Raw genomic sequence first — 27,029 nt, forward strand, 5'->3', positions numbered from 1 at the left:
TCAACGGAATTTTCCATCCTCAAGAAAAAAAAAAAACAGTGAAACTTCCCCTATGAGCCCAGAAAAATCAAAGGACCTTTTAACAGCAACTAACATTTACAGACAGATAATTTATTTCAGTTTATCAGTTCTTCTTCCTCCATTACTGATTTGATCCACTAAACAGACAAGGGAATTTATTAGTAGGCTCCCAGCAAAATGTTTGCTGCAGAAGTCACCAAGGAGTGACATTTGCCCATTATTAAAAGCAATAAAGAGAGAAAAACATGCTGAATTCAATTTCCATCAGAAACATCTTTCCAACATGCTTTCCAACAGAATCATCTAGATTGGAAGAGACCTTCCTTGAAGACTAAGTCCAACCATCCACCTAATGATACCAAGTCCCATCACTACAGCCTGTCTACAGACACCACGTCCACACCTCTTCAGTGTCTCCAGACATGGGGAAAGCACTATTCCCCTGAACAGTCCCTGTCAAATGCATGACCACACTCTCCATGAAGAAATTCTTCCTACCGTCCAGCCTAAACCTCCCCTGACACAACTTCAGACCTTCAGCTTTAGATCACTTGTCGCCTGAGGAAAGAGACCATCACCTTCTCCTTTAGAAACTCCGCAGGTAGTTGTAGAGAGCCACAAGGTCTCCCTTCAGCCTCCTCCAAACTGAACAAACCGAATTCCCTCAGTCTTTCCTTACAAGTCTTGCTGTCCAGTCACTTCAGCAGCATCACTGCTGTGCATATGCTCAAGCTACTCAGAATTTTTCTTGTAGTAAGGGACCAAAAACCGAACAGCACTCAAGGTGTGGTCTCATCAGTGCCATGTACAAGTGGACAATCCTTTCCCTAGTCCTGCTGCCACACTATTCCTGATGCAGGCCAGGATGTCCTTCGCATTCTTGGCCACCTGGGCACACTGCTGGCTCATGCTCAGCCAGCTGTCAAACAGCACCCCCAGGACACCACTAGTGAGCAGCCACCAAATTAATTTCTGCTCACCAGGATTTCTTGAGCAATGCCAGCCAGGCAGTTTTTTTTACCCAGCAAACCATACACCTGTCCAAGCCATGAGCAGACCAGTTTTTCCAGGAGTGTTCTGTGGAAAACTGTGTCAAATACTTTACCAACTTGAGGTAAATAATACCCACAGCCCTTCCCCCATCTGCTGAGTGGGTAACCTTGTAATGGAGATCAAGTTAGGTAGGATCTGCCTTTCGTAAACTCATGCTGTCTGCATGTGATCACTTGATTTTCCCAAATGTGACATCTGCTCTATAAACTTATCGGGAACTAAGGTCAGACTGACAGTCTTAAAATTCTCTGGATCTTCTTTCCTGCTCTTCTTAAGAGTTGGGTGAACTAAGGTTCCCCTCCCATGGCAACTTTCAAGCTTTCTCTGGTGAAAGTGTTCCTCCCCTTCTCTTAAAGATGGATCCAATCAGTTCCCAGCAGACAGGTTTCTCTAAGAAGCCCAACATCCCTGGCTATGACCCCAGTCCTGCAACAATGCATTGATCCACCAGGTCCAAGTAGTATTTTCAAAGTATTTTCCTTTGACTGATAAAGAGAAGATCACCTGTGTTCTAGAGCCTCTTACAGCTGCTCATCCACTTCATCAAAGTTTCATCAGAAAACCCACAGCAGGACTACAGCAGACTCTTCTTTTCTTTCCCAATTACTCTCAACCTCTTCACTGCTGCTAGCGTTTTCTAATGATGCTTTTTATTTTTTTAATCCACAACACAAATTAAGCTCTCCAATCATGCACCTAATATTTACAGAGGAAATCAAGCATTGAAGCAGTCAATTTGCAGACAGAAAACATTTAAGAAAGTTTTATTTAGATGCTACATATTAAGGTCTGAATACTGCAATATTTTAAAGTATTAACATTGGATACTTGATTGATTGGAAGCAAAAAGCTACACAATGCACACAATCCTCTAATTTTTGTCCTCTCCATTACTTCTTAAATGAAATACACTTCAAAAACAGTACAGAATAAAGCACAGATAACTTGTTTAAAATCATACCTTGATCAGAAAGAAAATCCAGCATGGTCTGGAGAAGGAAAGACAGATGCCTGACGGATAGGGCAGGATTGCCCATTCTTCTTGAAGCATATACTAGTTCATGAAGCAAACGCATCTGCACTGCAGCCCATCCTCTATGAGTTCCTACAAAGTAAGCAGACATTTATTTATTCTTAAGGCAGAAGTCATAAAATAAATAATTTTATTTGGTTTCCTGTATATATTAAGCACTAACTTAATGATACATAAAAATCACCCAATGGAACCAATAATTACAAAACCCAAAGCTTGAACTCAAAACAATAGGAAAATCAAGGTCTTTGGATTTCCTTCTGTTTTTAAATGTAAAGCAGTTTTTGTTTTATATTCTTGTCTACTGTCTATATTTATCACTGGAATTCAGAAAAGGAAGTTAACACTTCCCATAAAGAAAAAAACACAGTGCACAACTTTTGAACTTTTAGAACCAGAAATTCATATGAGATTTCATGCAAAAAAACTTAATTTTCAACCAAACTTAGCACTTCCTAAATCTGTCTAAAGACAAAGCCATGCCAATATTTTGTTACATTCTGTTACATCAGCCATGCAGCTGATGGCAGTAGAGGGGAAGTCTGACAAAATGCCATCTGACATAGAAGTGCATATGAAGCAAAGGCGTGGAACTGAATTCCTCCATGTGAAAAAAACGGCGCCCACTGTCATCATCAATGCTGAATGGTGGGTTGTGCATTTCAGCAGTGGCTTCAGGAAGTGACGTGAAAGACAAGCCACGTTCCTGACAGCCTCCAGATGAAACTGTCACACCATAAAATGAAGAGTGTCAACCAACTCTTCCACACAAATCAGCAAACGATAGTGACTAAGCTGAAAAACAGTTTTTTGTAAACGAGAATTTGCTCTATCAAATAATCATAGATCACAGAATCATAGAATGGCCTGGGTTGAAAAGGACCACAATGATCATTGAGTTTCAACCCCCCTGCTACGTGCAGGGTCGCCAACCACCAGACCAGGCTGCCCAGAGCCACATCCAGCCTGGCCTTGAATGCCTCCAGGGATGGAGCATCCACAACCTCCTTGGGCAACCTGTTCCAGTGTGTCACCACCTTCTGTGTGAAAAACTTCCTCCCATTTCCATGGAAATAAATAGGAGGCACTACTTTTGGAGCAGCCAATGCATGTTCAAATATAGCTTACCTGAAGAATGGTGGCAGACAGTATAAAAAAACTTGCAGAAAGCAAAGACAATACTTAGCAGCTATAGGAATAGCCACTTGTTACTATGAGCTGGTTTTGCTTTGTTGGATTGTTATTGTGGTTTTTCTTTATTTTTAAGAGATGCAAAAAAAAAAAAAATTGTTTAAATATTTAAAAGCTAATCTTACAGATAATATCACATTGATTTAATCTGTGGGGAAACATGACATATCTTACATGACCTTACAAGATACAAATGCAACCATACACACACACGTAATTACATATGTATTTGTATGAGTGTGTCTATGTACAAAAATATAAAAGAAATCTTTCATTCTTTGATCATAAGCCATACCAAAATGAATACAGTTTCTCAAACACAAAGCTGAAAGCACATAATTAAAAAATAGTTTGAAATAAAATGACCTTTCTTGTACTGACAAGCATAAAATCACAAAGACATTTTGGAACAGTAGAAGAGAAGCTCTCATTAATAAAACACACTTGGTACAAACAGAGGAACACAGCAGTACATTCAGCAGCAGCTCTCAGAAATTTCGAACTATCGAAAGCAACACCAGCAAAAAGCACAGGTGCTGTTTTGAAGAGCTACTCTGTTTGCCACAATTCATTTCGGATAGGTAAAGGATTTGGGTTTTATTTGACATTTCTCAAGGAAGTTAGTAATATAAAGCCACCTGAGTGACACCGTAAGCAAACGCATGTTCCCCCAGAGACATTTACCTTTGCTGAAATCTTTAGGATCCAATGATAAACTATAGCCAGGGAGAGTTTCCAAAAGCAATTTGTAGCAGGCCCTCCATCCAGGCTCTGGTATGCTGGGTGCAGCACACTGCATTGCTGCGATACGCTTGAAAAAGGCAGACTTGCGGTGAAAACCAATCCGTTCGTACAGCTCCGAAAGAATGCTGTAACGCTGGATTTTTTCTTCTTCTGAGAGCTGAAATTGAAAAGGAAGAGAAAATAGAACTGTTTTTAATTCAAGACAGTTTTCAAGGATGGTACTGAGTAACACAAAAAAAAAAAAAAAAAAAGAAAGAAAAAAATGTAATAGACATCTCCACCACAGAAGACCAGCATGTTTGCACACAGCCAGTCATGCCAACCCCTACTGCCAGGAAATCTTCAGCTTGCTTCAGAAGTTCATCAGCTAAATAGCTAGGATGCATTTTCTGAACAACTTAGTTAGTTATCAGTACTATGAAGTGTAAGTTAATCAGAACAGCTAAAAATAGCTTAAGAGTTTCATATTTTATGGGTGATACTTAGCATGATATTCAGGTGCATGATAAGAACACAAAAATACACTGTTTCCAAAAACTACTGATTTATCAAGATAAATGTTTGAGCCACTTCAAGAGCAAACCTAAACCCTCAGTTTTTATCAGTCTCTGATCTCATAAATCACAAAATATTCCTACCATAATAACATATATATGCAAACTGTCAACAAATGGGGCAGAATTCCGTGAAAGGTTAAGCCCCATTAGGTTTCAATTACAAACAAACTTGGTAAGCCACTGCCAGTATGCACTACTGTAGCTTGCCAATATATTTGCACAGGGCCCATGTGATTGCTCCTTCCTCATTATGAATGAGAGCTAGATTGCCCAAGGAGGCTGTGGATGCCCCATCCCTGGAGGCATTCAAGGCCAGGCTGGATGTGGCTCTGGGCAGCCTGGTCTGGTAGTTGGAGACCCTGCACATAGCAGGGGGGTTGAAACTCGATGATCATTGTGGTCCTTTTCAACCCAGGCCATGCTATGATTCTGTGATCCAGTAACAAGTAAAGCAAGTTCTCAAAATGGATCAATGGTGACACCTAGTGCACGATACCGAACATGCACAATCAAAAGCAATACCAAATATTACTAAGAGTTACTCTGCTTTACAGGCATTTATGACAACAAAGTTCATAGAAAAATAACACTGATGGACACAAACCAGAATTTCTGCACATCATTCTTCAAAACGGAAATCTGAATTCTTTATTTAATGACATAGAATCATACAGGTTGGAAAAGACCACAAGGTTCACCCAGTCCAGCCATCAATCTATCATCACCACGCTCACTAAGCCATGCCCATTACTGCCACATCTCCATGTTTCTATAAAACCTCCATGGACAGTGACTCCACCACTCTCCTGGGCAGCCTCTTCCAATAATTGCAGGCACTTTCAGACTCTGCATGTCAGATTATAGGTACACTAATGACTTTTACAGAAATAATTATAAAGCTTCAAAACATTTTTTAATCACATAAATGCTGACATCATTACAAAATCATGAGAAAACTGTTTTTGTAAGTCACTACTAATTTTGGGCGTAAGGGATGTGTCACAAAGAATGCTCAAAGAAGCTTGAGAGTTTTCAGAGAGCACCATGACTTATCTGACAGCTCAAATCCTGGTAGTTCAAAAGATCCAGAGACACAGACAGACTAGCAAATCATTCTGGCAAGCTTCAGACAACTTCTGAAGCTGAAGTTGCTACCTCCCTACAACATAAGACTGCACAATGCAAAACCACAGCACAACCATAGAACAGACCAATTCTATAACAGTAGCTGTAAAAAGACAATTGTACTGAGCTGAAAATGCAGCTGGAAGGAAAAGAAGACACAAAAACAAAATACAGATCAATTTAAGAACAGAATCTTGAAAAGCTAGCATCCAGAAAGAACATGAGATTTTACATTATTTCACCCACTCAGGCAGAGAGCTGCTCCAACTTCTTTCCCCCCCTATTTATGTCATTTTTAAAAATCTAGTGAAATACAACAAATGACAGCAGAATTGAAAAAGGTATTTTGATCAACTATTAGAGGCAGAAAAGCTTAAATAAGTTATCAAAACTATTTCTCAAATACAAAATACTGTCAGTAATCACACACGTCTGGAAAACGAAATTGCTAAGATGGAACAGAATCACAGAATCATAGAATAGTTCAGGCTGGAAATGACCTTAAAGACCACCCAGCTCCAGCCCCATGCCATGGGCATGGACATCTTCCACTGGATCAGGTATCCAAAAGCCCTATCCAATGCCCTGAGCATTTGTAGGGTTGGGGCATGCACAGCTGGGCAGCATCTCACCACCCTCACAGTGAAGAATTACTGATATCAAAGCTAAACCCACTGGTTTCTAGCTTAAAAGCCATTATTCCTTGTCATGTCTTTACACTCCCTGATAGAAGGCCACAATAGCTTTACAGATGGATGTGAGAGCACACTAACTGGAAACAGCTGAGAAGCAACGGATTCTCTTAAAGTTTTTATTTTTACCTTATTTGAGTAAGTTTTCAACACTGACACCACTTGTCGCTCAAAGCTACTCACATTTATTTTTTGCAGTTGCAGAAAGCTATGCTTCATTGTCACAACAGAGACACCAAAACTGTGTCTTCCCTCAGCACAAATAGGTCAGTGTCACCACTCAAGGGCTTAAAAGAAACAAGAAAACAATCCCACACTGATACACCAACTAATTATTTCAGGGAGGGCTGTGAGCATTCAGCACAGTATCAGTGCAGCATCACAAATACCTTTCCTAACCTCGTAAATTTGTACAAGTTTAACACATGGATGCAAAACAGCCAACACCTAAACCAGAGCATCTTTTCTAGCTAATTGATTTTCATTTGATTGTTACAACAAACCAAGTCAGCAACCACAACTGTAAAGGCTGTAATTTACTATCCAAACAAATGAGAAAGCTTTTTATCAGGCTTGTTTCAAGGTAAGCTCTCAACTCTTTGAAAGGATTGATAACAGCAGGACAAGGGGAAATGGTTTTAAGTTGAAGGAGGAAAGATTTAGGTTGGATGTCAGGGGGAAGATCTTTACTATGAGAGTGGTGAGGTACTGGAACAGGCTGCCCAGAGAGATTGTGGATGCCCCGTCCCTGGAGGTGTTCAAGGCCAGGTTGGATGGGGCCCTGGGCAGTCTGGTCTAGCATTAAATGAGGAAGTTGGTGGCCCTGAATGTGGCAGGGGGATTGGAGATTCATGATCCTTGAGGTCCCTTCCAATCCTGGCCATTCTGTGATTCTGTAAGCTTTCAAGAGAGAAGCTTGTTACATGATTTTTGATTATTCCTAACTACATTAAAGTAAACTTTTATAATCTCACTTCCTTTGTAATTGGCAGTTACAATTCATTCTTCATAATTGGATGCAAAGATAAGTCTTATTACCCTGGAGCCCTCTTAAAATCAGAAGACTCATTACATAATTTTACAAGATTGAGGAGATCAAATAGATATGGAAAGAAATCAGTTTTCCTCTCCATCAGAGACACACACTTTATTCTGTGTTCTTCTGCTATCTGATATTGGTTATGTTGATGTTCTACCTACCTGCAAGAGGAAAACGCAGTTCCATGTTTGTTTTTCTGCTCTATATACATATACAAAGATGCATCTGCAGGGTCAATAGCTAATGCCATACATCAAAGTAACTTTATGGAAGAAATAAAGAAGAAGGAAACAGAGCAGCTGGTTGGAAAGAGAAGCAGTGGGGCTTCCAGACTGCCCAAATTTATTTGTTCTCTCCTATGCAGCAGGTGGCAGAAAACAAGGATGCCTTCTCATCACGCTTCTTCTCTATTTGCTTTTCCCAAGGACCTACTCAAACTCACAGTTGTTTCTATTTGTGACACTGGAGCAAGCTTTGATCAGCAGAGGTGCTGCATTCTGACTGGCTGCCACAGTTTGTGCTTCTGTATAACTTAGCAGCTGTTTGAATGCATTATATACTTTGTCATTTACTAAATTCTGCTTTTCTTTTTTTTTTTTCTCTGAAATTTACAACATACTGGGATGGGGGAGGAGAACAAGGGATCCTCTCAATGATGGTAATTACTTCCATAATAAACACAACATTACAGCAACACCTAAGCTTACAGGCCAAGAGAATGACAATGCAAGAGCAACCAGGGAAAAATACAGGTACAGTGGCTTCACAAAAATACTGGCAGCCTATGTTAAAGGCTATTGGCTAAAGAGCTGCCAGGGAAAGAGACTGCATAATTAAGAAGGTCCTTAGCACTGAAAAAATTGCAGCACTTTAGGCACTCTGTAACAAAACCCATGATTTATATAAGCGTTTATTAACTAATGAAATTCTCCTCTCCTTGGGTTAGAAAAAAATGAGAGCATTTTTAGGTTTAGTGATCAAAGGAGATTATCTCCTGGTGAGTTTCTGAAAGATGCAGTCAGAATTCCACCAAAAGTATTATCTTCAAATTACATCAATTAATCTGGGCTTACGCTGAGGACTTTAACTGCTAGTTTCCCCAGGCCAGAATGAGGAGAAAAGGAAGAATAGTGAGACACCTAACAGCTTACAACAAGTTGTTTCAAGCATACCCATTTTTGGTAAGCAGTGACACTGGCGTGAGACACTGATACCAGCTTGTTTTGTGGTGGTACAGACACCTGTTTAGCTGTATATGAATGAGATCACCAGAACTCAGCTCTAACTAGAGAGGTTCAGGATAATATGGTTGGACTGGGTGATCTTGAAGGTCTTTTCCAACCTTGGTGATTCTGTGATAATCTCTGCAATAACTGCGCACATAGCCAAGCTCGTAGCTGCAAGAACACATTATTCATTTTTCATTATGAAAATCTATTATTTGAACATTATCAAGTGTTAAAAAGCTGAACTAGTCCTCTAAAGCAAATACTTACAAAGTACAGAAACCAGCCAAACACTGCTTTTGATTACACATGACAATGTTCAACTCTTCCCTGAAACAGAAAGGTCTACGTGCACTTTTCTCCTTCACATACTGCCTCCTGGTCTCACAGTTCCAAATATTTTTTTTCCTCTAAATCCATTCTAATTTGGCATTCTGGCACTGCATAACAGAAATGCAGTTGAATAGTGATAGTATTATACTCTGAACTGACTCTGCAACAGACCATTCCTGATTTTCTGTTTCACTGAACAAGATACAATCAAGCAATAAAAACCCATCAGAGGAGAGCCGTCCTAAGCAGCTGTTTTTCCCTAGCACAACTCACTGGAATAACAATGGAACATTTTGTCTTCATGAAAGAGAATCAGTAGAGTCTCTAATCTCAAAGCCCTCATATTTGTTAATGAGTTCTGAACACCTACTTAAACCAGACTCACAGACGTGAAAACCATAGGAAGTCAAGCCCTGGTGAGAAGCAAGGGAATGAGAAGCAAGTAGTAGACAGTTTTCACATCTGTGATACAGAAAAGAAACTGGAGTCTTCTAAAAGTGAGTGAGTTTCACATTTGAGGGTAATCTCAAGCAGGAACAGAAAATTAACTGGACTTCCTGCACTTACCTGGCGAAGATTGATATAAACTGCATTCTGAAGGAACTCAGAGGCTTCCATGCTCCTTTTCTGTATTGCAAGGACTCTCACTGCCTTCACGCAGGCTTCCAGTTCGATGACACCTGCATTCTTGTACTTGAAGAGAGAAAAGCTTAAAGTATGGTACCTGCTAGATTTGATAAGTACTTCTCAACACACAGATCAGCTGTCACTTCTTACCAAAGCCTGCCATTCCCTAATGCTAGTGACTACACCATTAAATTATCAACATATGACCAAGTGAAAATTAAGGTGTCATCTAAAACGTTACAAAAACGGAAAAACAACCATTTTCAGCCTCTTCATTCACATTTATATTAAGACACTGCACAGTTTCACATCTTAGAGTTCAGATGAGCAGAAAAACTGGGTATTGGTATCATTTTGGATAATCTTGGATATGTGGGAAATTAATGTGCAGGTTTGTAACAAAGTGATGATTTCTATCTGCACGATACAATACCTGTGTAAGCTGAAAGCTCGTTTAACAGTTCAGTTTTAAGTTCTTCTTCAGCACCTAAAATTCTTCTATCAAGGTAAATGGAAATTTATTTTGCCTTCTCTACTTAACACAAAATACATTACATGGCACAGGAAACTGTACCAACAGAACTGGAGTTTTACTGCTCCAATTTTATCTTTAGTTGTAACAGTACCAAACAGTCAGAAACCATTCTGGGTTTTCTTATATGTTTATCATGTTTGGAATTTAGTGGGGGAAACGCAGCTCAGAATGAAATGCAGGAGTCACCACCAAAGCACAGTTATATATTACTTTCTCATGCATTCGAGATATCAGCAAAAACAAAGTATTGGAGAGTGAATCCATTTCAGAAGATGCTGTGAAGGTTTCTAATGCTCAGTGATAACATGAAAAATGTGCAGACATTGCTGCTCCTCAGCACTACAGTGAGTTATTCTATGTGTAGCTCTCAGACAGACAAAAGCTAAATACACTTGTATTGAACAGCCACAGGGCCAAATTATTTGTTATTTGCAAGTGAAGTTGTAGAGAGGCAAAGTTATTACTTGCTAAAAGCATAACAGATATTATTATAATCAAAATATGTATACCCTGATCAAGTTATCCTTCTAAAGAAATCACATTCTCTCTAGATGAGCAACTTACCCTTATGATAACATGAAAAGCCTAACGTATGCTTGAGAATTATTGTTATATTGTCAGATTCAAATTTACCTGAAACTACCCCCAAAACTGCCACACTCCAGTGCTTCTAAGCACAAATTAACTCACAGACACAAATCACACTGTTTCATTTAGATAATTTCCCTTCAGTACAAGCATGGAAATGACATCTCATGTTCACATGGCTTCATTTAAAGATACTTTCAAATATCAAAGAATAATTGGAAGGAAAAAAAAGGGATTAAAGGATAAATAACCGCATGGTAACAATAAAATTTAGCTTCAGTTTTGACAAGTATATTAAGCCACTCTTGTCACAGCAAGAAATTATTTTTCCTCCATATTATCAAAGCAAACACAAAGCTACCTTACTATCTTACACTCTGAACATCTGCATAAAAATCTACAAAAAATTCCTGTAGAGATGAAAAGAATTTAATCCTTGTAAACCCTCATTTCTGTTTGCCCTTTGCATTTCCTCCATGGCCCCACCTCTCCACCTGCACTAAAAGCCACCCTCCCTGAACCTTCTTATAAAACCATATCCAGCCTCAGCAACCCCTTCAGAAACCTCTGAATTCCCCAGAGATCTCTCCAGCAGGCACAGCAAACAAGCATCCAGCTCACACAGTGCATGAAAGCATCTATTTGCTGACGTATGTAATAAAGGCTGCAAGTAGTAATTAAAAAAACCTTCTAAATGTGTAGAATTTGTTCTTAAGAGTGCTTTAAAATTTTAAGACAATTAATCCAAAAGCTCCAGGTATACGTAGGCATTGTAAATAGTTCCCTCATCATGTTGCTGTTTCAATACAAACAAAGGACCAAAGGCCACAGATGTCCCAACTGCACTCAGTGCAGCAGCATAAATTATTCCCATTTGTTCCCTGGTGTAGGGGCAAAACATGAGAAGGATGGAGGGGTAAAACATGAGAAGGATGTAGGGGTAAAACATGAGAAGGATGTTTATCTTCCATCTGTGAGATACCACTGATTTTGGAAATGGCACCCAGTCTTCATGGTATGGCCATGGCCTCCACCAACCCCATTTCCCTCCTTGCTGAGCTCTGCACTCCTGCCTCCAGCCTTGGCAGCACCACTGACCTGTGGCTGCCTCTCTTTTGCTCTGCCAGTGAGTCACATCCCTCTTTAAACGATGTTTTCAGAGAGCTTCCCTGCTTGCTTAGCCTACAAGCGGCATTCTTGGAAATACTCCTCCTTAAAGTCAGTGTTTTAAAATTCAAAGATTATAATCGTTTCAGATCCTCTGAAACTATAAACACAGCACTTTGTTATTTAGAGGAATTTCAGTGACATTTCAAAGCTGAGCAGGAATACCTTGCCGTAGTAAGAAATGGCTTCCTTATATTTATCGATGATGTCTTCAGGACTAAGGCAGTTCTTGGCACGTCCTATCTCAGCACTGGTATCTGCATTTATCCCATTTGAAGTCAGTGCACCTAGAACAGAACAGGTTAAGAAATGAGCAGAAGGACTTTGTGTAAGTATTAAATATCTCAGAAAAAGAAAAAAAAAAAACAACGAAACTGGGCTATCCTGCAGGTTTAAGCAGAGCATACACAAAGCATCTGCCCTACCTAGCTAATACTGGTTCTGTTTCACTGTTTTCCCACACCACATTAAAGTGCAAAAAAAAAAAAAAATTAAAAATCAATCATACATCAATAAACAGGACATAGCAAAAACAAAACAAGAAAAAAAACCTCAATCTTTTACAGTTACTTGAGCGTTCAGACTATGAATAAAATATTGGATTGCTAGAATTAGATTACAGCCACATCTGTTTATGCAAATTTTAATCACTGAGCTTTTCTTTGCTTTAATTAAAAACTGTATTTCTAAAGCACACCTGAAAAAATGTGCAAGTTTTTTTCTAACATAATTATCTGAAGGTGACCTCCTCCAATCATTTAAAACAAATCCATCCCCATATCCAATCTCAGACAACCTATGCAGTGTTACAGCATAGGTAAAGGCCTCCAAATCTGAGCCTTCCACACTGATAAAAACAATTTCCTGGGGCTCAAGCAAAATAGTAAGAATTTGCTCTTCTTATATAAGAAAGAAGAAAGGAGACGGGGAGAGTCTTTATATTTACAGGGGATAAGAATCTGAAATAGAGGCCAAGGAAACCTGGATATTATGAAGTGCATGAAAATTTTATTTCTATAACTCAATTTTATTGCAGAGTTAATAACATTGAAAACATACATCAAAGGTTTAGAAACGCTCCGTATCTCTTTACATGGGACTTAATCTGCAGGATTACATGCCTCACTTTATACAGGAATTGATTTCTCCAGGTGGATAACTGCAGAGAAAAGTATCACGAAGATACCTTCCACTTGTTCTGTATATATATAGATATATGTTACTTTATATGCTCAAACACTGAAGTACTTTCTCCGTGCCTGTCAGCATTAGAAGAATTACACCACAGGCATCTGTAGATGAACACCTTCAGGTGTTTTACAGAAGCTAACAGCAATACCTTCCTTCATGATGATTTAAGATTTATAGCTAAAACCTGACGCATCAGGAATCTGCACTGGTTTTGGCAAGTGGCAGTAACTACATAAAGGCAAAACAAATGCAAGTAATAACAAGAAAATAATTTGGAAACATGCATGAAAATAATGTACCTGGATCAATGAGAACTTCTTGTGCCCCTAAAAGGAGGAACAAAAATGATTCTTTTTCAGCCTTGAATATAGCCAACAAAATAAGCTCTTACAGTGTTTCATAATGATCAGCAGGCTTGAATGAAATCATAAAGCCTATTAGAATCATCAGTGCTATTTTGAAGGACTACCAATTATACATCAAGTAGTCACCACGCGGTAAATCTCCTCTTTTTTTTTTTTTAAGAAAAAAAAACAAATGTAGAAATACCATCAACTTGCAATCAACTCCAAAACAGGTCAAAAAAAACTGAATCATTTTCACTACACACTTTAAAGCCCACTTCCTTTTCTCACGTCTTGCTTTAGATGGCAATTTTTTGTCGCAGTCCACTTCTATTCTGATTTCAGGTCCTACAGTGCTTAAATCTCCATTAAATCCACACTGTATTCCAGAAGAACATTTTTGAAAAGCTGTATCCAATACATCCCCTTCTGATTACCACCACAGAGCGTGGTGACACACTGGAACAGGTTGCCCAAGGAGGCTGTGGGTGCCCCATTCCTGAAGGCATTCAAGCCCAGGCTGGATGTGGCTCTGGGCAGCCTGGTCTGGTGGTTGGTGACCCTGCACATAGCAGGGGGGTTGAAACTCAATGATCAGTGTGGTGCTTTTCAGGCCATTCTGTGATTCTGTGACTGTCATTAATTTCACTCCATCAAATTTAATGGAGTAAAGCCAACAAACCAGACTGTTCTCGAAGTTGACAAGACGTGCACAAAACCTGGATTAAGAGACATGTAACTCCTTGCTAACCTAAACTTTGATTCAGCAATAAAGTTAAGATTGAGGGTTAAGCAGTATAAAACAATGCTTTATGAGAAAGGCAGGACCTCCTTTATTAATTTAATCTCCAAACTAACAAAGGAGAGACTTGGAGCCAGATGAAAAGGATACTCCAAAACTCCACTCATGTTTCCTAATTTTGCTAGGGAGGTCTGGTGTTAAGAGCACAGTACTGCTAACAAAATACAGCAAAACATCTAGTAAGCTAAAGATGAAGTAATCTGATGTCATCTTATGTGATGTTAAAGTCACACTTGCTTAAAATGCCAAAACTCCTTTTTCATGGCCAGCAGGGTACTGCAGTGCACAGGCTCAAATAATGACCAAGGAAACATAATGGCCAACACTCCATGGTTCTCTCCCTCCCTCAGGCAAGTACTTTGAGCTCTGTGCTATTCATTCTCTTCTGAACAAGCTATTCCTATCAAAAGAGCTTCAAAAAAAGCTGAAGGGTAAATCAACCCCAACCAGACAATATTCTGATGGCTACAACACTTCCCAGGTATGTATTAAAAGTATTTCAATTCTCCTTAGTAGGGAAAAAAAACCCACTAACACCTCCCTCCTGAGGGTTTAGTCCATATTATAGAAGGTGACAACATTAATGCTTCTCTCTCCAGATATGTTTTTGACACATTTTAAAGCAGATAAACACAATGGTTTGTTTGAGCAGCCAGGCCAAAAGTTGGTGTTTTTAATGAAAAAATGCCAAATTGTTGAAGTCCTATGAGACTCACAAGAAAAACACTTCTCTTGACCAAGTCTGGGCACAAGATAGTGCCAAGAAACCTGTGCTGGCAAGGCTGAAGTACAGGCACAAGAAGAGGTGCAATTCCAGGCACATCAGTAAGCAATAAAGATAACTAACACATCTATATTCCTTACAAGTAGGCATAAGTTGAATGCTTATTCCACATCATTCCAATCATTTTTTGATTTGCCTAAAATCTGGAAATGCCTTTTGCATCCAGCCTGGTCCCTCTAACAACGTAGATTATGAACAAGGGTGTGGTTCAGAGATTTTAAAGTATTGAAAAGAAACTTACAGAGAACTGTAAAGGGAAAAGACGAAAGAACAAATGCTGTATGACTAGACAGAGTTCAGAATTTCACATCTGATTTGTTACCTTCTTGAGTTAACAAGGAAGACCCGTTAGAAACGAACAGATTGCAACACATACTGTTAAAGATTTGCTGAAAGATGAAGATTAAGAACTGTGTGAAGTTTTATCCTGATGGGCAATATAAAATGCACTATGGGACCAACTGGACAGATTTTAACCCCTAGACATTATCTCTTAAGTTGGCATCCTCTCCCTAAATACAGTAATTTTTATTACCTAGCTCATCGTGTGGTGTCAGTACATACAGTACGTACTACAGATAACAGATGAATGAAGATGGGTGGAGCTGTTGTTTAAAAGGAATTCATTCTGACTGCACAGCACACACGGGTACTTAGACCAGCACTTAAACCCAGAGTCTGTTTGATTCAGTACTGTGGAAATACATACAAATATATTAAAAATATACAAACAGTTCTGCTGGGTGAGACCAAAGCCTGTTTCACCATACTCTCTCTCACCAAGCATGTAAAAACAAAGCTATTTATTATCACGTTTCATCTTGCCTTCAGTAACTTGTAGCTCAGACATTCTGAATGCACAGATTTCACAATAATTAATACATTTTTTTCTTTTATTATCCTAACCGTCTTCTCCAGGAAGCCACAGAAGCCTCAATACCATGTAGCAAGTGTTAGGTTATGCAACTAGAAGCTCATCTGCACAATCACAATAGAGCATTGAGAAACAATGAGAGTTGAGCCCAGTAGTTCAATCAGAGTAGACGGAGCAGTCCAAGAGTGTTAACTCTCTCGATGGGTTTCACAGGCTGCTCTCCAAATCACCTTAACAGACTGAGGGATGTTACTGTCTACCATCCTATGGATTTATGGATTCTAGGATGCAGGGGAAGAGCATCCTGGGATTGTGCAATGCTTTCTTATGGGATACACAGGAGATTAACCAACAGCAGGGAAAAGGAGGAATGAAGACAGATTAGGGAGGAACAAATATGGAAAAGATGGATAGATAAGGGGAGTGTATATTCATGTGTGGAGGTCTGAGTACAAACAACTGGAATGGGGCTCTGAGTCCCAGTGCTTGGAATAAAAGTCAGATTCCTTGCTTACCTGGTCTGTGCCTGTTGCCTGCCTCAGCAGATAGAGAGCCTCCTTGTGCCCTACGAGATCCAACTTTACCTCCAGTCCCACCAGGGTAATGATAGATGACTGATGCTGAACATAGCCCCTCAAGAGCAGCTAAAAAAAAAAACAAGACAAAAACCAGCAGATTAGTAAAGATACTTTCAAAAGTAAAGTATCATGTAGAAGCATCTATTTACATGAATATGAGGTATGCTTCAGTTGGAGATGTAGGCAGTGGAAAAGGCTGAGATAGTCGATGTCCTTTTTATCTCTGTACTCGGTGGTAACATTTACTCTCAGGCTCCTCAAGTCCCCATGACTACTAGCATCATCTGTAGGAACAAGTGCTATCCACAGCAGAGGAGGAAAGGCATCCAAAGTACTTAACCCAATTAGACACAAATTCACAAAGCCAGTTAGGATGCTCCTGAGGATGCAGGCAGCTGGCCAATATCACTGTGAAACCACTTTCTTACACCTTGGACAGGGGGACCTTTAGAATAACTGGACAAAGGGAAACATCACCCCCAACACCAGGAAGAAGCTACCAGGAGTCTACAAAGTAATTAGGAAGCCCAATGGACTCAGCTTTCCAGCAAGGCTATAAAAAAATCCTTCTGGAAGCCATTTCCAAGCACATGAAGAACAAGATGGTGACTTGGTACAGCAATCATCCATTTATCAAGGATAAGTAAGATCTCAGCAATCTCTCTGCCTCCTATGATGAGACAATTAGCTCAGTGGGCACAGGAAAGGAAGTAGACGTTGTATATCCTCATGTTTACAATGTCTTGAGACAAAACAATCTTTATAACCAGAACAATGAGATGATTTGGATAGGTGGACTATAAAGCATGTAGAAAATGCTAGGTTCAAAGGACTGACCAGCAGTGCAAAGTCCAAATGGTCACCAGTTACTAATGGTGTCCTCCTTCTGGAATCAGTACTGGGGACGATATTCTTTAATAAAAGCACTTAAGAAGCCAAACGGACTTTCACAGAATCACAGAATGGCCTGGGTTGGAAGGGACATCAAGGATCATGAATCTCCAACCCCATCTGCCACATACAGGGCCACCAACCTCCCCATTTAATACTAGACCAGGCTGCCCAGGACCCCATCCAACCTGGCCTTGAACACCTCCAGGGACGGGGCATCCACAGCCTCTCTGGGCAGCCTGTTCCAGCACCTCACCACTCTCTCTGTAAAGAACTTCCCCCTGATATCCAACCTAAATCTTCCCTCCCTCAACTTCAAACCATTTCCCCTTGTCCTGCTTTTATCTACTTTTTCAAAGTGCTGACTCCGCTCCTGTTTATAGGCTCCCTTTACGTCCTGAAAGGCTGCAACAGTGAAGGTAAAAATAGAAAGATGTTAAGTCAAACACATGTGGCTTTCGTAGATGTAAAGGCAAAAAAAAATCTAATAACAGTTGACTGTAGATAACTGCAGGAAAGATTTTGAAATCATCTGTATACTTCACTGAAAAAAACAAAAAACATTTTCCTAAAAAGTTATTTAATCAATTAAACACACCTCCGAGCCACAGGAAGTCATTTACAGAGCGCAGGAGTTCCACAGCCATGTGATAGTGCACCAGGGAATCCTGTAACATCCCAGCCTGCAAACACAGGTCACCAACGTGCTTCCGCATCCGGCCCTGACAGCGTTTCTTATAGTGTCTGCAAAATAAAGGATGCAATATGAAGTTATTTCCAAGGAACAACTACGTGAGGTAATGAACACTTAAAGTCAATTTTCTTTCCTCTTTAATAATAGATTGACAGTACTGTATTCTGCTTCTCTGAGCAAGCATCCAGGGTGAATTCTAAGCAACACAATATGCAAAAGTAAAAGAATCAGCATTCGTAGGAGATACTGAAAAGAAAAATGCATTGCATATTCTGTCTATATAGCATTTATACACACGTAGTTGGATATAAATGACCGCCCTTCAGAGCACTTGAACAGCCTCATTAAAGAAACACCATCTTTTTAGAAATGTTATGCTTCATGAACAAAGAACGTGTTAAAGCCATGATTGGCAAAATGATCAGGTCTTCTGGAAAGTTCCTTTCCATTTTCATCCTATTCCACATTTAACAGACTCAGTATAACCACTGTCACTTGACACAAGGACTGAAAGGGTTTCACCTGCTACTCCTTTTTCGTTTGTTCAAATAAAATCTGACCCAACACCAGCAATATCATTTCCTTCCTTTCCCTAACAAAATTACTACACAACATCAATGCAGCCTTACTGAAAAGATTTTTAAGCTTTGTAGAACTAGAAAGGAAATCAGGACACAAATCGATGCAACAAAGACATAAACCTCACTACTTTATGATTATTATTATTTAATAAGTTGCAACTAAATATAACAGACACAATGTGGGACATACTATGCTTCAAAAGTATCTCATCATTTAAGACAGAAGAGATCAGTCACCATTCACAGAATCACAGAATGGCCAGGGTTGGAAGGGACCTCAAGGATCGTGAAGCTCCAACCCCCCTGCCACATGCAGGGCCACCAACCTCCCCATTTAATACTAGACCAGGCTGCCCAGGGCCCCATCCAACCTGGCCTTGAACATCTCCAGGGACGGGGCATCCACAACCTCTCTGGGCAGCCTGTTCCAGCACCTCACCACTCTCTCTGTAAAGAATTTCCCCCTGACATCCAACCTAAATCTCCCCTCCCTCAACTTAAAACCATTTCCCCTTGTCTTGCTGTTATCAATCCTTTCAAAGAGTTGATTCCCCTCCTGTTTATATCTCCCTATAGGTACTGAAAGGCTGCAATGAGGTCACCCCTCAGCCTTCTTTTCTCCAGGCTGAACAAGCCCAGCTCCCTCAGCCTGTCTTCATAGGGGAGGTGCTCTAATCCCCTGATCTTCTTCATGGCCCTCCTCTGGACCCTCTCCAACAGCTCCCTGTCCTTCTTGTACTGCTAGCAGTACATTCAGAGCAGTGCTACTCTTTCTTGAATCCATCAGAAATCCTTCAGGTCTCCCCTTCAACAGACGTATTCCCTAGCAAGAATATCCTTGCTCTACCTGTTCTAGAGAGTCTGTGGATACCCTGTCCCTGGAGGGGTTCAAGGCCAGACTGGATGGTGCCCTGGGCAGCCTGGGCTAGTATTAAACTGGGAGGTTGGTGACCCTGCATGTGGCAGGGGGTTGGAGATTCATGATGCTTGAGGTCCCTTCCAACCTGGGCCATTCTGTGATACCTCACATTGCTTAGAATTAAACATCAGCCCAGTTTAATGTACTCCTTTATCTACATTTCTCCAATAGTGTATCTTTACTAGTGTATCTGTAATAGTGTATCTAATAATGTCTTCCAAGTACATGAATATAAAAATACATGCATATATATTACATATATTTTCATGTTCCAAAACACTCATCGAGGAAAAGAAGTCTTTTTATGTTTAGACAGTAGATTGAAACACAAGGAAGCCATCTGAGAATGAAGCTTTAATTGAAAGAATTGCTATAGATGTTGTTCTTTGTTATATGACAGAAGTTTCTCCAAACAACCTGGATAACATGGGCTTCCAAAAACACAAAGAACCACATCAGAATGACTGTCACGGTTTTGTGTTTTAACTTGTATCAGCTCTGGCTATACTTTTATCATTACCTAATTCAGCAATTCAAAAAACAGGTAACATGCATTTTATGAGACACTGAACTTTTATACCCTGAAAAAAGACTTGAGTATATGGGGAACTGTCATGATTATGCAATTGAAGGGGACCTGAGGTGGTACTTTTCTTAATTTCCCTCCCAGAACTGGGAAGGAAATAGTTCCATCCTAATTCCTTTCAAGTATGTGAACACCTCAACGCTTTCCACCCTACATTTTCAAGTACTTTGTAGATTTATGGACAAAATATCTTTCTTATTCTCTCAAAACCGTGGTTTTAAAGCTTTTTCGTCCAGATTTTCCAGATTATATGTTAAACTTATAAATAGGAGGCATACAGCAAAAGCAAAAGGGACAGTGCCAGGCAGCTGAGCCAGAATTTAACACCCAAACCATTTCTACAACACTGCCCCACCAGCAGCTCTCCCTAACCAATACCTCACTTTGCCAAAACTTTATCAATGCATTACAGTATAACTTTGACATCAACAAGCACTGCTTATTCAAAATATTTTTCTTCTAGGAATTATTCCTGTTTATAAACAAAAAGATCAACTTATTCCAGATGATGAAGAAATTTACCTCTATTTATTCGAAGATCTAATTCACTTAACATACATTTAAGCTCTTAAGTATTATGCCAAGAAAAGATTTACTGCTTATGATCCCTTCAATCATTCATTATTCTCCTGGAAAACACCTTCTTATGAATTACAGAGGAAGTCTGCATTATACAGATGTAGAAACTGTGTTTTAATTTAGCTCTCATGATGTCACAAAAGGAATTCACACTTTTTCAGTTAGTGCAATTGTGTCCAAAAAATATAAAAGGAGAAGATTTCAATAAAGCTAAACCCACTCTTCACAGACAGAAAAACTCAATTCATTTGATATTTGTGATGCTTGCTTCAGAAAAAAGCTCATATCTACAACATCAGGTGATCAGGATTAAGATGACCAGAGAGCTGGAGCACCTCTCCTATGAAGAAAGGTTGAGGGAACTGGGCTTATTTAGCTTGGAGAAGGCTCACTGTGGCCTTCCAATATTTGAAGGGAGTGTATAAACAGGAAGGGGAACAGCTGTTTATGAGGGATGATAGTGATAGGACAAGGGGGAATGGTTTTAAACTGAGACAGGGGAGGTTTAGGTTAGATATTAGGAGGAAGTTTTTCACACAGAGGGTGGTGATGCTCTTGCACAGGTTGCCCAAGGAGGCTGTGGATGCCCCTTCCCTGCAGGCATTCAAGGCCAGGCTGGATGTGGCTCTGGGCAGCCTTGTCTGGTGGTTGGTGACCCTGCACATAGCAGGGGGTTGAAACTCGATGGCCATTGTGGTCCTTTTCAACCCAGGCCATTCTATGATTCTATGATTAAAGGCATGACAAAGCAATGGAGTTTCTTCAATCCATATGGGTTGCAAATTTAATGGGAAAAAATATACAGGCATGTTTATCTCAGCATGAAATTCCAAAATTATAACATCCAGCTGGCTCTACTTCACAGCTTTACATGGCGGATCAGGCCACAGAGCTGAAAGCAAGCAGCGTATAGATATCTTCTCTCTCTCTAGTTTCATTTTGATTAAAACATCACTTAATTATTTTGGTTCTTTACAGCTTAGCTCTGCTTGATGACAGGAAGTTGCACACAGTAATGGCTATTTTCTGTCCATCGGGTCCTTCTCATATCCCACTGATCAAAGCTGTTTCTCTTTTGTCCTGAAGATCATTTAAGACAAAGTCTTAGTAAAGCCACTCCTGTGTCTCACACAATGACACCATAAAAAGCCTTTCCTGAACTATCCTCTAAGAAAGTAATGCCCTATGATATAGGACGACACATAGAAAATCATAGAATTACAGAATCAGAAATGGCCTGAGTTGAAAAGGACCACAATGATCATGGAGTTTCAACCCCCCTGCTATGTGCAGGGTCGCCAACCACCAGACCAGGCTGCCCAGAGCCACATCCAGCCTGGCCTTAAATGCCTCCAGGGATGGGGCATCCACAACCTCCTTGGGCAACCTGTTCCAGTGTGTCACCTTCTGTGTGAAAAACTTCCTCCTAATATCTAACCTAAACCTCCTCTGTCAGTTTAAAACCATTCCCCCTTGTCCTGTCACTATCCACCCTCGTAAACAGCCATTCCCACTCCTGTTTATACGCTCCCTTCAAGTACTGGAAGGCCACAATGAGGTCTCCCCAGAGCCTTCTCTTCTCCAAACTAAACAATCCCAGTTCCCTCAACCTTTCCTCATAGGAGAGGTGCTCCAGCCCTCTGATCATCTTAGTGGTCCTCCTCTGGACCCTCTCCAAGAGCTCCATGTCCTTCCTGTACTGGGGGCCCCAGGCCTGGACACAGTACTGCAGATGGGGCCTCACAAGAGCCAAACAGAGGGGGACAATCACCTCCCTCTCCCTGCTGGCCACCCCTTTTTAATGCAGCCCAGAACACTGTTGGCCTTCCAGGCTGTAAGCGCACACTGCTGGCTCATGTCCAGCTTCTCATCTACCAGGACCCCCAAGTCCTTCTCTGTGGGGCTGCTCTCAAGGAGATCTTCCCCCAGTTTGTATAAATACCTGGGATTGCCCCAACCCAAGTGCAGCAATCCAAACCCACCTCCAGCACCTGTAAATACAGCTGACTACAAAAGGAATTTTCAGTCATATTCTCTGAAGTAGTTTGCTTGTGTTCATCTGGTACTTAACATACACTTCATTCTTCAAAATAACAGTGACCATCACCAGCAATACCCACAACTGCTGCCTGAAAGCAGAGGACAGTTAACCTGTCCTGGGAGCCAGACAGCACTACTCATTTCCAATCCTACTGCATTTGCTATATAGGACGTACATTTCCCCCTTCATCCCCATTCTAGGATGCCAGAATAATTTTTATACAAAAACTGGTCTAACAGTATTACATTTCAAGACAGAATTTATTTTCACTGCAAACCATCCAGTAATGAGTTTGAAAGATCTTCTGAATCCTGAATATTTCAGAATGGCTAAATTTGAAAACAAGAAACATGCAAAATGAATTTGCAAAATTCATGCAGAATGCTTCAATGAAGACTTCCATCCAGTCCCGCCAATTCCAATTAGCATGCAGAACTACAAACGTCACCAATCATAACATTAATCTGACTTCAAACACAGCAGCATTTCATCAACTGCCAGAAGGTCTGAATTTGGAAAACCAAACACAGGCAGCAACAGCTTCATGGTTTTGGAGTTTAAAAGACAAAGCAAATTCCAGAGGCTAGCAGCCGCCTAAGCGTATTACATGTGCCCTACAAAACAAAATCAGCACTGCTACCAAATATAATTGCCAAATGCACCAAAAAGGGTCAACAACAGCCATAAGGCTCCAGGCAGCAATTGTTTGTGTGTGTACTGAAAAACAAAGAGAAAAAGCGACACTAAACTATGCAATGAAGGCACAGTGGAGAGGCAGTGTATGGAAGAAAGCTAACTACTTTGAAATGTACACAGTCACAGCCTACCTTTTCAGACCCAACAACAAACTCACAGGGCAGTATGAGAGAAGGAGGAAAAGAAAGGAACAAAACAAAAATTAGAAAGACAGAACAGAAATAAAATAAACAGCCACATACACATCCTAAGATATCACAAAGTCTGACAAGTCAGTAAACAAATCCCATCTACACAGTATAGAGAAGCAGACATCCAGTAATAGAGCCCTACCTTCTCACCACTCAGTAGTATTAAAGGGATCCCTTATCAGCATTAAAAAAGAAAGATCCTAGAACAGAAACTGATGTAAAAAACACGTTCCTGATGTATGAACTGCATCTAAAAGACACTGATCATGTTATATTGAGTATGAAATTGAGTGGCAAATATTAATGCTTGGTATTAATGTTAGTCTTACCAACTGAATATCGATTCTATCTATCAAGTTTTGACCATAAATATTAACCTTAATAGTTCACATTAAATTGCAGAAAAAAAGCCTATTTTAAGAGATTGCGTAGTTTTAATTAGTCTTCATGTGATCATACATGTGTAACTTCTTAACACGTTTTCTCTCAATATGCAAAACTGCCCTCCCAAAAGAAGCTGTTTCATTTGCTTGCCTATTATTTTCACATGCAGCCCACGCATTTAGACAACCTTCATTCCTCACTGGACAGACTTACACAATGTAGCATCTTGCAAAGACACAACCTGGACTGAAGGTCCTCTTTAACCCTCCGTCTCCACATTTCCACTTACTGCAGTACATCCCCCTTAATTAGGGAACCTGTTGCTGCTAAACAGAATGTGTTACAACACTTCATTTCAAGCTAAGAAATAAAATAATAAATATGCTGGCATTCATCTAAAGACTTCGGCTGGAAGATTTAATTTGGTTTAATAAACCTGACCATAGTTCAACCCACATCACAGGCCTGAATTTCCACTAGGTAGAACACAGAAGCCAGAATACATTGTGCTGTGTGAAAGGTGCCTGCACAGAGAAGCTCACGTTTACTGCACACATTTACTTCTCTCTCAGTGAAGGACAAGTCTTTTTCAGCTATTAAAACAGACATAGCAACTCCACAGTAAAACAAAAGCTAAAAAATACTCTTTCAAACCAAAGAACAAGTTTAGAATATTTATTTAACTGGAACACAAAATCTTGGTGATTAAGTTATCACGTTCACTCAAAACACATCCTAACGAAAGCCATGATTCTAAAAGGGGTCACCTAGTCTACAAAGTGTTGCTGCCCATAGAGAGTACAAAAAACAGTAACAACAACTAATACTATCAATGAAAGTTGGGTACTGCATATTAGGAGGTAATTCTTTGCTGTGAAGGTGAGACACTGGAACAGGTTGCCCAAAGAAGTAGTGAATGCACCGCCCTGGAAGCACTGAAGGCCAGGCTGGATGGGGCTTTGAGCAACCTGGTCTAGAAGGAGGTGTCCCTGCCCAGGTTGGAACTACATGATCCTAAAGGTCCCTTCCAACCCAAACCATTCTATGATTCTAACTAATCAGAAGACCCATAGAGTAGCTACTACAGGGGACAACATGGGCTAATGAGTTAGAGCAAGTTCAACTCCAGAGGCCCTGGAGCAGAGGAGAAGGGTGCTGCTGGCCCTTCAACATGTGAAAGGTATTATTTTCATGCATGTTATGCATCCTGATAGGACTTGCACTCTTCTCTCTTCCCTGAGGTCAAAGGAACAAAGATGGTTGATTCCATCCTTTCAATTTGACTCCAAGTAATGGAACCAAATAAACTTCGCACCTACCTACAGGCAAAAGGCCACAAATATTAATTCCTAACACCAGAACGATGTAACACACAGATCTGAAAGTTGAGTGAGCACATGATTAAGGGAAGATGTGATGGAAGGAGGAAAAAAAAACAAAGTTCTTCTCACAGTTATGAGAAGAACGATAGCAAAACATGACGGGTCAGAACTATCTAAAAAGAAAATAAAAATGAAAGACAAGGAAAAATGTTGAATTTAAGAAACTGAGATAAAAAGATATAAAATTACTTTAATTGATGTAAATTGAATTTTGTTAATTACATTGTATATCTACAAATCCTTTGAATCCTTCCTCAGAAACTCTCATTATAACAGAATCTGTCAAACATCTCCTGTGACATCTTCCTACTACTAAGCCTCATAATTATTTAAATGCATATACAGACTGAAAACATCAAATGAAGTCAGACCACAAAGATTAAATTCTATAAAACAGCAGCAGATTCAGAAGATACGAGCACAACATTTACTGCAGCACTTTGTCTTTTCTAGCAGGCTTGTTCTAGTTGCTTACCTACTGTCTGTGTCCAGCCCTACAAAATCCTTCTTCTCAAAAGGAACGCAGAGCAGCGGGATCTTGTCTCCAGACTTATCAGTGGCTCTGTCAAGCCGCTTAGACTCCAACACAATGAAGAGGGATTCAATGAAATCTTCTATTCTCTTCTCCACGGTTTCACATTCATCATAACTGGGGTAAAACGCCACATCTGTGCGGGGCTGCTCTGCAATCTCTCCTTGAAGTCCGAAGACAAACAGCCGGGAATCATAGAGCGTAGAGCCATACATTTCCTTCTGAACATGGAACTTTTCAAACGTCTGAGGCCAGTCCTTGGCAGAAGAACAGTCTGTGATAGTTATCAGCCCCACAACTTTGCGGTGCGTCTGAAAATCCCCCCATTCGTTGTTCTCAGGGGGATAATGGTGCCTGTAGCGGATGTACAGCACGCGCTGCGAGTCGCGCACATTGACTTGGCTCACGGCTGAAATCCGCTTGTAGATCCTAAAAAAGCTCTCTTCTGGTACAATGCCGATGGGCTGGACCACAACCAGGAGAGTCTGATGATCCTCAGCGCACTGCATGTAGTCAGGAACACTCATTTTGCACCAACTGCAGGCTAGCAAGAGATAGATGTGTATTATTTAACACTCAGAAGCATACACAGCCGCTGAATAAAGGCAGGGCTTTATCACAAAGATCATATAATTGTTTGAAAACTGGAAGGGGAACCTTAAAGGTCACCTCATCCAACTCCCCTGCAATGAACAAGGACATCGACAGCTACATCAGGGGGCTCGGAGCTCCATCCAGACCAATCCCAAGCACTGTATATTATGTGCTGCTTTAAACCGCTGCCAAAAAACACCTGTGCTTTTGCTTTTTTTTTTTTTTCCAGCCAGATCATTTCACACAGGTGCAAGACAAAAGCCAATGCAGCACACGGGACAACACTCTGCTCATGGGGCCACGGAGGAAATGCTGAACTCCTCAGCATTGACTTCCCTGAGCCTCAGGCTCTGCAGTCAGCCTCCAGGGCGCACCCTGAGCAGGTACACAGCCCTGCGTGCGGCGGGATGTGGACTGCCAAACAACGAGAACAGCCGAACTTCACACATCCATGC

At 40.4% G+C, this 27,029-nt stretch overlaps 1 protein-coding gene across 7 annotated transcripts in view; it reads right to left on the reverse strand.

Annotated features, from left to right (window-relative positions):
- Positions 1-27,029, reverse strand: part of TRAPPC9 (trafficking protein particle complex subunit 9) — a 472,387-nt gene that overhangs the window by 439,976 nt on the left and 5,382 nt on the right. For 6 of the 7 annotated variants that reach the window (XM_090138035.1, XM_031591261.2, XM_090138038.1 and 3 more), the window contains exons 2-9: positions 25,924-26,524; positions 17,994-18,139; positions 16,442-16,570; positions 13,422-13,448; positions 12,097-12,218; positions 9,582-9,707; positions 3,983-4,199; positions 2,036-2,179 (exon numbers count right to left, since the gene is read on the reverse strand). In XM_090138035.1, the coding sequence (XP_089994161.1) occupies positions 2,036-2,179; positions 3,983-4,199; positions 9,582-9,707; positions 12,097-12,218; positions 13,422-13,448; positions 16,442-16,570; positions 17,994-18,139; positions 25,924-26,524 (1,512 nt within the window). The remainder of the gene's footprint in view (positions 1-2,035; positions 2,180-3,982; positions 4,200-9,581; positions 9,708-12,096; positions 12,219-13,421; positions 13,449-16,441; positions 16,571-17,993; positions 18,140-25,923; positions 26,525-27,029) is intronic. The other variant, XM_090138036.1, reaches the window with a different exon arrangement.

The sequence above is a fragment of the Phasianus colchicus genome, chromosome 3 (genome assembly GCF_987193195.1).
Source record: "Phasianus colchicus chromosome 3, bPhaCol1.hap1.1, whole genome shotgun sequence".
Classification (NCBI taxonomy): domain Eukaryota; kingdom Metazoa; phylum Chordata; class Aves; order Galliformes; family Phasianidae; genus Phasianus; species Phasianus colchicus.